The 12,131-nt window shown below is 33.5% G+C and overlaps 1 protein-coding gene across 1 annotated transcript in view; it reads right to left on the bottom strand.

Annotated features, from left to right (window-relative positions):
* LOC150079425 (uncharacterized) overlaps positions 1 to 12,131 on the bottom strand; it is a 227,770-nt gene that overhangs the window by 165,235 nt on the left and 50,404 nt on the right. The window contains exon 7 of the mRNA XM_090383066.1: positions 1,034 to 1,135. Coding sequence (XP_090239192.1) covers positions 1,034 to 1,135 — 102 coding nt within the window. The remainder of the gene's footprint in view (positions 1 to 1,033; positions 1,136 to 12,131) is intronic.

Raw genomic sequence — 12,131 nt, 5'->3', positions numbered from 1 at the left:
ACTTAGTGGTTCTTTTATCTGCAAATTCCTAATACATAAGTGATCACTGCTGATAACCAGATCAAGAGTATTACCCTCTCTGGTTGCCTCTCGAACATGCTGCTGCAGAAAACAATCATCCAATAAATCCACAAATGTCTGACTAGTGTGCGAGTGCCCAACCCACAAGTTCCAGTCAATATCTGGGAAGTTGAAATCCCCCATTATAAGACATTCCGATTTACTAGCCCACTCTATTTCCCTGTACAATTGTTCATTGTACTCATTCGAGTCATTAGGCCTATAACACACTCCTACTCTTATTTTTGCTTTCGCAGTGCTTATGTCACACCAAACTGACTCAATGTTTCAATACACTCCCTCTTGCTCTTCCTCAAAGCAGGGAGATAGAGTGAGGTTGTTAAATACCTGTATATTTGTTAGGGAGGTATCAATTATAAAATTAAGTTTTGGTTTAAAAATTGATATTTTAAGTGAAAACTTAGAAAACATACATCATGAAAAATATAAATAAAACCAAACAAAAAAAAAAAAAAAAAAAAATATATATATATATATATATATATATATTAAAAAAAATCAATTGGTAATTTTTAAACCATGCCACAAGGACTGGGTTGAGTTTTTTTTAGAACAAATGTCAGGAATCAAGTAATCAGAAATTGGTTTACCATGTCTTTAAATCATACCGTACAATTGGTTTGCCTATTTGTTTTTTTTTTTTTTTTTGAAAAAAAAAAAAAAAAAAAAACTTTGTATAGCCATCTCCAATGCTAATGAATAAGCAGAGAATAAAATACAAAGTAAAATTAATGACATAATTTGTAAAGGAATTTCGGAATTTTTTTTTTTATTATAGAGAACTATTTTAATGGTTCAACATTTAAATTCATATCAGAATGTTTATTTTGATATCATTAATTTATTTGTTCAGAGAAAAATGTAACTGCTACTAATAATTCAAACTTGAAACTTATTTACCACTATAATATATATTAACATCTAATATTCTTCTATATTAATTAATGCTTACATAATCCATAATAAATGTACTTGCTCCTAATGCCAACAACATATTGTACATCTGATGATTATCTTTCAAAACAGCAGCATAATGAAGGGAAGTGCGGCCATCCTAAGAAAGTAAAATTAATACTATATCTTTATTTCAGAAGGAATCTAAAATAAGTGAAGTGAATTGAAAAAAATAAACAAGACAATGATAATGCATTCACAGCCTTTAAGGCCTTTGCCTGTAGGAGTTTACTAATATGTACTGGGTGGTGGAGTAAGGTATCATTTTAATGCACAAAAAATTAAATATTTCACTTTTAAGTTTTTGTTTCCATGTGCCTGGCCACTCCATTGAGGAGGGTACAGATATCCCTAGGTGGCATTCTAATGAGAATAAGTAACAATAGTCTTCTCTATTTGAGAAGCATTACTTATTTGAAAGTTCCAACAATAGGAAAATCATTATGAAAATCATTTGAGAAGGAAGCATATTATGATTTCACAATATGCTTCCTTCTCAAATTTATTGCATATTAAAATGATGATTTAGGGCAGTGCCACACAAACTTATTTAATAAAGGGGGTTATTAAATTATTTACTCCCTTATTTAATAAAGGGGGTAAATAATTTCAAAATTATTGCAACCCCCTTTATTAAATATAAAATTGATGCGACCCCTCAATGTAAACCCCCGAGGTAGGATGACCAGATTTTTAGAGAAGAAAAATGGCATTTTATAAATTATGCAATAGAAAATTCCTTTAATTCCTTTCTCAGTTGAGTATTGAGAAAGGAATAAAAAAATTGTTTCCATTTTAATTTAAACATTAAAATAATTTTAGTATTTTAAATGAATACAGCAAAAACAACAAATCAAATTCTTATTCTTCAATTAAGATTACAAAACAAAAAATGAACAATTACAAAACAAAACTATTAATGAGAAGGATGAGCCTGGATAACCAATAATATTGGTCCATATTTGGCGCGATGTTTGAAATTACTAATCTCATGTCACCTTCTGGATCAAGTCCAGAACGCTTCTTTGTTTTTATAGCTGTTAATTTTGAGAAACAAACCTCACATATGTAGACCCGAAAGGTAGCAATGCTTGTATTGCCATTTTCGATAATTCTGGATACTTATCCTCGAAGAGAAAGTCAAAATTTTTCCCAAGTAGTCTTAAAAAGAGCACGTAATGCTTCGTCAGATGACAAGTCGATAAGATCTTCCTTTTGTTGCATGCTAATTTCAGGACATGAATAAATTTCAAAAGCAAAGGGATCACAAATCCAATACAACTTTTTTTCTGGAGATACATTAAATCATTTGGAAAAATTCTTAATTAGCATTGTTAGGTAGGTGGCAATGGTATCCCTAAATCATAAAAGGTCACTATCATAACAAAATCAGAAAAGCATGGGAATATTATTATGCTCAAATTCAGTTTTCCAAAGATTAAGCTTCCCTTTAAAAGTTTCTATGTTATCACTGGGTATTAATATATTTGTTCTCTGTCCTTGAAGACTTAAATTTAAATCATTAAGTTTTTCAAATATATCTACAAGGGAACTAAGTTTTCCCAGCCATTTTTGATTTATAAACAATTGAGCAAGGTTCTGATTTCTATCCAATAAAAGCAATAAAACCATGTTTGAGGTCAAAAAGATGTCACAACACTCTACCACTGGACAACCACCTCACTTTTATATATAAAAGAAGCATTTCAAAGAGTGGCAATAGGGCAAAGTCTTCTATTTAAGTTTCTACTTTTTAAATAAAGTTGATCACACTTATCACATCTTTCAAAACTTCATGCAAATCAATTTGCATTTCCTTTGCTACTAATTCTTCCCTATGTGTAATGCAATGATTCAAAACTATATTTGGAGCAATTTCCCTTACTTTGCCTTTTAAACCTTTATTTTATCCCGTTAATGCAGCCACACCATCAATACAAATCACAAAGCAGTTGTCCACATTAGATTATTTGTTTGAAAGAAAATACTTATAACATCAAAAATCTTCTCGCCCATCGTTCTTCCTTCCAAAGCTTTGCAGAATAGAAAATTCTCTAAAATATCTCCCTCATAGCGGTATCTCACATATACAGTAAGTTGAGAACTGCCTTTTAAATATCTGTAAATTCATCTAACTGTATTGCAAACTGGACTTTCTCTCAATCGATTTAATAAACTGAATTTTATGCTGTCTGTGATAACTGTAATACGCTGTGAGACTGTCTCTAGATAGAGGAATGCTATTTAAATCATTGCTGTTCTTTTCTCCATGCATAACTGAAATCATTTTTATAGCAGCAGGGAGAACAAGATATTCAGCATTAGTATGTGATTTCAAATTTTTTTGTATTTAATATGAAACTTCCAACGATCTGCCACATGTTTATTTATGAAAGATTTCCCACCTTGTATGGCGTCGGTGTGTCTTTGGAAAAGGATTCAGTATTTTTCATTATCTTTGGATGTTTCATATCTAAGTGTCTTTTTCATTTAATAGGTTTTGTGCTTTCATTAGCCAGTTTTCCGTAACATATTATGCACAAAGGACGCTGCACATCATCAACAATTCTTGATTTGGAATATGATGGCTCTCTACCAGAAATTTGTGGTTGCACTACACTTGAAATAACATTAGTGCCCAAATTTTCACATGATACATTTCTTACCCTTTCAGCTTCTGAAGTATCTGTAGCAACATTATTGTCATCACTCCTCGACCATTTTTTTCTGATTACCCAATTGTCCATGGTAAAATATATATTTTTTTCTTCTTAAAAAGAATGATAATATAAAAAGTAGCAAAAGAATGAAAAACACATCCAAGCTGATGTGAAAGCACCGAATTGCGAAGCAGAATAAAGCGTGCATGCAACAGACTTGCTATTTATTGCCATCACATATTCGCACCTCTGGCCTATAGGCAATTTCAGAAATTTTTGCTGTAGGAAGCACGAATTAAGAGCTAAAGGGATTATGGTTCAGCAATTGAGTAGTACTGAGAAGTCTCACCAGTCAACTGCTTTCTGTGTGTCCATAGCTAGTGAGCAAATTAAGGCGCATTACCCACAAGGACAATAAGTAAGAAAGCCACCTGCATCACATGTGAAACCACCCTAAAAAATAGAGTGGCAATACAGTTCATTAGTATCTTAGACTTCATTCAAGTAGTAAGATCTCTATACCTACAGTATTGAAAAAGTAATTTTAACAACAGGTTTTTTAGTGTTTATGTACACAATAACTAATTTCATTTAAAAATTGGCACAACCCCTTTAATTTATTCCAATGGTCACACCACATAGCTTGCATACCACTGACTTAGGGAACCACCCAATATGTCTACCCAAATAAATGACTAACTAAAAACATGAAACTGACTGATAGCTTGAAAAATTATACAAACCTACATAGTTTACTTTAACCATCACATAATTATTTATTAATGGGAAATGTAAGTTGTGCTCATACAATATTCATAAAAGTTTAACTCCATACAACTGATTTCACAATATACTCTGACAACAATATATTAAAAAAAAAAAAAAAAAAGAACTTTTTGAGACCCTGCCCTGCCTCCACAACGGTGATACTTAAACTGCATCACCATTGTGGGGGCAGGGAGAATACTTTGGTATCTGTTTGAAAATAAAAATATTCCTTAAATGTTAAATCCTGTAAACATTTGGGATTTTCTGGAAGAATTTTGGTTTTCATGCGTCTTCTGTAGCTTTTTAGCAAGTTTTCTTTTCTTATGGATTTAATCAATTTTTTTTTAAGATTTTTAATGTATGAATATGTTTTTATTTATTAATGGGAAATGTCAAAAGCTACTGCCAGTAGGCTCTATTTATGTTCAGCATGGAGAATATCAATTATGTGCTTAGTATACACTTTCCGTTTCTCTTTTCTGTTGTCTGATAAAAGAGAAACATTGATTTTTGGTCAGAATATTTTCTCACTCCTAAATGGCCAGTTCCAATTATTTGTTTTTAAAAATACTTTTTTTGGAAATGTAAATTGCCTTATATTAGTTTCTTTTCTGAGAATGTTGATTTATTCAAATTGTCTGGTGTTAGATGCTACAGCAGGAAAACAATCCTTTATTTTTATAGGATTGTATATTTATAAGTGGAGAAAGATTTTTTTTTTTTTCAAAGCAACTTTCATTGGCCTAAAGTGATTGTTTTTGGTGTCCTAAAAGTTATTCATCTAGTCACAAATTTTTAAAGTGTACATGTGAGCAACTGCATTATCAATAACAATATTTAATAGGAATTGATTCTTATACAAAATATTCTGAGCAGAGAGAGAGAATATATATATATATATATATATGATCCATTATGAAACTCACAAAATTGTGTTTCCTTACAATAATAAATTTAGGGATTCTTTATGTACTGTTACTTGAAGGCTTAATATAAATATACAGTACTCACCTCATATAATCCGCTTAGGTGTGATGAAAATTAAAGAAGAAACATGGTTGTGTGAATCAGAAACTTGAATACTATGAATGGAACATGCCTGTTAACGTGGTTGTAATTATGATTGAATTTAAAAGAAATGGGCGACTTTCAAATTTTTTTGTCTTCAGTTAGCAATGTGTGGTAGAGAACGCAAAGTATTTAAAGAGGGTTTATTTCCAATGATGCAGCTCAGTACATGTGGAAATGTCACGTGTGTCAAGTTCCAAATGGGGGACAGGTTTATGGGAAGTTTAGTGTTCAAGACGTTTAACGAAGTGTAACATCAAAACCATTCGATAACGAGGGCTTCATGCTGAAGGATCTTGTAATTAGAGTTCAATTTGATAACTGTGATTGCTGAGTCAATTAATGGATCATGATTACAGGAATGGACGTTTTGTGTGTGTTTGATTGGTTTTGAAACTGTTGAAGTGATAGTATGCACGTGTATTAGATGTCTTGGAGGTGCCAAATTTTGCTGTGGTACTTCCTATGTAACACACTGTGCAGTCCAATTGGCATCTTATTAAGTATATGATGTTATTAAAATCTTGTGTTGAATAATTGTATGTTTCCTTATATGTATTGAACCTGGAACCCAATTTGTTATATATTGAAAACGTCAGCATTATGTCTGTGATTATGAAAACTTGACAAAGCCATTTAGCATACTGATTATGAAAGGGAAGGACAAGGTGAATTCCTAGTTTCTTATCACAATTAAGGGTTAAAATTCTGTATCCTGCTTTGGAGATGGTTGCTTTAATTAATTGTGGTGGGTATTTTCTGGCTATGAATCTCTCTGTGAGATACTGTAACTCAATAAATAAATCTTCATGTGTGGAACTGTATTATGAATTTGATTGTAAAGAGATGCCCTTCTGACATTTAATGGGTGATATGAGTAAAATGTAAATATTTACCTGTATGTGTGCTTTTTCTATAGATTTTGGTGGCTAACCTTGTTCCTGTTTTGTATATGGTGAGGTTTAGAAAGTTGATTTTATTTTCTGTTTCTACTTCGAGGGTGTATTTATGCCTCTCATGTATGGTATTGAATGTGTTAAGAAGTGAATCAATAGTTGATTTACTACCTATCAGTAATATATCATCGGCATATCTCATGTATAAGTTGTATCTGAGGGAAACAGTTGGAGTACTTTTTCCTCAATTGAGGCTAGATAGATCTCGGATAAGGGGGGGCCGAGATTCCTAGGCCCATGGGGAGGTCATATAGACATTCATAAACCTTGTTTTGAAAACAGAAATGTTTGGCATTTAATAGGAGCAATATAAGTTCTATGATGCTATTTACAACCAAATTTGTACATTTAATTAAAGTGTCATCGGTGATAAGTAACTGTTTCAAGGCTTGTAAAGTGGATTCAATGTGTACATTTGTGTATAAGGAGATGACATCAAATGATGCTAAAATATCACTATCTGAAATGGAGACAGAAGTTATGCGTTCATGGGGCTGTTTAGTGTTGTATACTCTAAATTGAGAAAACCTCATAAGAGGTGATATAATTTTAACAAGGAATGTAGGAAGATTAGTGAAAGCAGAATTTTTAAAAGAAATGATCAGTCTTAATGGGTAATCTTGTTTGTGGAGTTTAATAATTCCGAATATATGAGGTAGAACATTACTACAGATACCTATCTATTGAACAGTGTGTAGGCTGATTTGTTTGTCAATTCTAAGTCTCCATAGTAATGTTCTACCTCATATATTTGGAATTATTTTCAAAATTCAGCACCTCCAAGACATCTAATACACATGCATACTATCACTTCAACAGTTTCAAAACCAATCTCTCTCACTCACACACACACACACACACACACACACACACACACACACACACACACACACACACACACACACACACACACACACACACACACGTCCATTCCTGTAATCACGATCCATTAATTGAATCAGCAATCACAGTTATCATATTGAACTCTAATCACATCCTATACAGCTATTTCTGCGTGAGAAATATAAATCATATTTTCTTTTAACAAAGAAATTGAGAAAAACTTTGTGAATAAATAAATACCAGATGATTTCATGATTTACTGTGGAAGATATTTTAATTTTTTAAAGATTTTTAATGAAATAATTCCTAATTTCTTTTTAAACCCTGCATAGTGGCACTCAATATAGAAAGGAATTTTAAATAGAAATTTATAAAGTTTTGGCAGGTAAGATAAATTGTCTAAATTTAATTTTCCTGCTGAGACTATTTTCTGAAAGTCATATCCTTTCAAACAACATGAAAACTTGTAAAATAAGACTCTTAAAAACTAAATATAAGCCAAATACAAATACAAAACTATTAAGTAAATTTCTACCTTCTGGACCTATCTTGTCAGAAACTAAAAGTCTCACTGAACAAAAGGAAGGACATAGCATTTCAATAATGCTCTACACCTTACAGAGCTTTTCTAATCCCAAAGACATGGGGTCCTGGTGGATGATATTCTGTTTAATATTTTGGGATATTTATATTTGGCTAGGTTTATTTTTTTATTTCAAAAGTTTCATTTTACAAATTTTAGCAGCCTTTGAATGTGCATGACTAGCAAAAGAGATAAGGTAGCCCCAGCAGCCAAAAGTTGCTTTTCATTGGTACTTTGATAAGTTCTAAATTTATAAAGTTTTGGCAGGTAAGATAAATTGTCTAAATTTAATTTTCCTGCTGAGGCTATTTTCTAAAAGTCATATCCTTCTAACCTGAGGTTTGCAGTGCAGTACAGTTATATAATTTGTTATATAATTTTGCAGCTAGAGCTTGGAGTAGTGTACGTTTATTCATCGAATCTTCCAGTAAAAGCTTATTATTTCAGTATTTACCTCTAAGATCCGTATTTATGTTTTAAAATTCATAAAAAGCAAAAGTGGAGGTAATGGATTAACTAGATTGAATTAAATAAGAAGTGCACTGCTTTTTTCCTGGTTGTTGTCTATAAAAGAAACTGCATAAAAAGGACTAGGATGGAGTGTCAATAACCAAGAGCCTAAGTGTAAGACTTTCGATGTGATCATCATCAGATGACAACTGATGATTTTTTCTTGATGCTATCATCGTCAGATGACAACTGATGATTTTTTCTCAAAACTACCATCAGTTGTAAACTGATGATGATAGCATCGAAAGTCTTATGTTTAGGCTCTTGGTTATTGACACACCGTCCTAGTCCTTTTTATGAAGTTTCTTTTATACACAACTGGAGTAAAAAGTAGTGAATTTCTTCCTCAGGGCATGTTCTTATTTAATTTAATGAACTTAATCCATTACCTCCACTTTTGCTTTTTATGAATTTTAAACCATAAATACGGATCTCAGAGGTAAGTACTGAAATAATAAGCTTTTGCTGGAAGGTTTGATGAAAAGTAATTTGTATAAATATTAAGCTCCCTTTGTTCTTTATATATTTTGGTAATTCCTATTTAAACCCACATGGCTATCATAAAATAAGTATAGAAACTTTCTTTGAAATAAAATAAGCACAATTTATTAAAGCCATTTTAATTTCTTCTGTGCCCAAATTCAGAAAACACACCTTTTTTCCTTTTTGTTTTATTTTGACTATGATAGGTATGATAGGTGTGAATGGTATGATAGGATTGTATTTACATAAATGTGGTTCGTTAATAGATCTCACGTCAGCTCTAAATATGAAATTAAATATAAAAAGAAATTCACATCTCATATAAAATTAAACTTATAGTTCATTAATCATTCTATTAATTCTATTAGTTCATTAATTATTCTTGGGGGGATACAAGGACTAATAGATTAACAAGTAGCCACAGGAAGAGGTAAAAGTGATTCTTGCACTGCTTCTATTGGAATGAGCAGCAGCCTGGAAATCAAGGTGCAGGGTATTTCAGAGACTGCTGGAAGTCATTGTGGTACAATTAAACACATGGGTTGTGTTAGGGTAGATAAGAATAGGAACAGGTGCATGTATACTTGCACCTGTTGTATAAACCAATTCTAGGAGTTTGGTAAATAAATTTGATGAATTGCTCAATTTGATGAATTGAGTATTGCTCAAAACATCAAAGGCAGATACTGTTCGGATATCAGAGACATGGTGTCACACAGATATAAGGAATGCAGAACTGGAATTTGGGGAGTACAATACGTACAGGAAGGATAGACAGGATAGGATGGGAGGAGGGGTTATGCTATTAGTTAAGAAACACATAAAATCCAAGGAAGTGAAGCCAGTGGACATCGCTGGACAAGTGCAGTGTTGAGTCAGTTTGGTGTGACATCAGCATTGGGAGATCAAAATTGAGAGTAGGAGTGTGTTAATAGGCCTAATGACTCTGATGAATATAATAAGAAACTGTACAGGGAAATAGAGTGGACCAGTAAATCAGAGAGTCTTATAATGGGGGATTTTAAATTCCCAGATATTGACTGGAATTTGTGGATTGGTCACTCACACACTAGCAAGGCTTTTGTGGATTTATTGGATGATTGTTTTCAACATCAGCATGTTCGGGAGGCAACTAGAGGGAGTAATACTCTTGATCTGATTATCAGTAGTGATTCTTCATGCATTAAGAATCTGCAGATAAAGGAAACACTAGGTGGTAGTGATTACAGTGTGCTCAAGTGAGATTTACTCAAAGAGATAACTAACATCAGGGGTAAAGGGAAGGGTTTTTTCTTTCGTAAAGGCAACTACAGTGGTCTGAGACAGTATTTAAATTCTATACGGTGGGACCAACTGATGATGTTACCAACAGCAAATTCAAAATGGGAAGCATTAAAAAGAAATTATCTTGGAAGCTACTAGGCTTTATATACAAACTAAAAAATATTGTTCAAGTTTTAGGCCTAAAAGGATGTCAGATGAACTAATGAGATATATGGCAGAGAAGAAAAATGCATGGGATTTTTTTTTGGAGCATTAGCAACTAAGGCAATATTGCACCGGGGATATGCGGTGGTCATTCCCTGACTTTTCCGAATCCTCCATATTTGGTGGTCACAGGCTCAAACCCCGGTCTATTCAAGAAGCATGGGATACATATAAATTAATGGGTGACATGGAAGCCTATGATAGATATAAGCTGGTCTGTCACAAAGGAGATTAGGTAGGCAAAGGCAGATTATGAGAAATCTTTGGCAAAGGATGCAAAGAAAAACAGCAAAGAGTTCATTACCTATGTAAACTTTAGAAGGAAAGAGATGAATCAGATTGGTCCACTGAATATTGATGGTTCAACTGTTGATGATCCTACTCAGGTGGCTAACAAACTAAATGAGTATTCTGCATCTACATTCACACATGAGGAGTTATTCAGGAAGGGGAATGCCAGAGGTGAAGTAAACTCTGCCAGTGAGCTAGATGATTTTGTAATAACTGAGAGCAAAGTGGAAGAGAAATTGTTGAAGATAAACATAAAAAAGGCACCTGGGATGGATGGATCTGTCCAGTTATATTAAAGAAGGCAGCAGAGGAAGTTAGCAAACCCTTAGCCATAATTATGAGAGCTTCTTTGGACTCAGGGGAGGTACCCATGGACTGGAGATGTGCAAATGTGACCCCAATTCACAAAGGAGGATCAAAGAGCAACACAAGTAATTATAGACCTGTTGTTTAACTTCTGTTCCAGGAAAATTAATGGAGGCACTGGTTAAAGAAGCACTGCAGGATCATCTTGACAAGACTTCAGTTATAGCTCGGACACAGCATGGTTTTGTTAAGGGAAAGTCTTGACTGACCAATTTGATTGGATACTATAATGTGGTCACAAAGGAACTGGATGAAGGGAATAACTTTGATATCATATTGGATCTTAGAAAGGCTTCTGATACAGTTGCACATGGAAATCTGATGAAAAAATTGGAGCAGTGTGGCATTGGAGGCAAATTGTGGCTATAGATAAAGGGATGGTTGAGGGGGAGAAGACAGAGAGTGGTAATCAATGGACACTGCTTATCGTGGACTAATGTTATTAGTGGAATCCCTCAGGGTTCAGTGTAGGGTCCATTGTTGTTTTCTGTATTTATGAATGATATTGATGATCGTATATCAAGCTTAATGTTCAAGTTTGCAGTCGATATGAAGGTTGGAAGTGTTGTTAATGACATTAATGACAGTATGCTGCTGCAACAGGATCTAGAAAAGTTGAGCCAATGGGCTGAGAGGTGGCAAATGAAGTTTAACATTGACAAATGTAAAGTACTACATATGGGTAGCAGTAACCCCAGAGTAACGTATAAACTCTGTGGGAATTATAGAAATGAACTGTGGTACTTTATTGACAGTGGTAGAGAACGAAATGCACCTGGGGGTAATTGTGCAGGCAGATATGAAGTTTTCTGAGCAGTGCACACAGTCTGCAAGAGTAGCTCATGGTGTCTTGTCAATGAAATACAGCAATTTTTCTAGCAGGTGATTATCCCCTTGTATAAGGCAATGGTCAGACCACACCTTGAGTACTGTATAGTCTGGAGGCCTCATTTTAAGAAGGATGTAGAGCTGTTGGAACGAGTACAGAGAAGGGTAACAAGATTAGTGAATGGAACAAAGGGTTGCTCTTACGAAGAAAACCTTAAGTTTTGCAAATTACAGTGTCTGGAAACTAGGCAC

The sequence above is a fragment of the Mastigoproctus giganteus genome, chromosome 10, assembly GCF_048544385.1.
Source record: "Mastigoproctus giganteus isolate SK-2022 chromosome 10, ASM4854438v1, whole genome shotgun sequence".
Lineage (NCBI taxonomy): Eukaryota > Metazoa > Arthropoda > Arachnida > Uropygi > Thelyphonidae > Mastigoproctus > Mastigoproctus giganteus.
The sequence above is the reverse complement of the archived record's forward strand: the minus strand, read 5'-3'. Positions and strand labels throughout refer to the sequence as shown.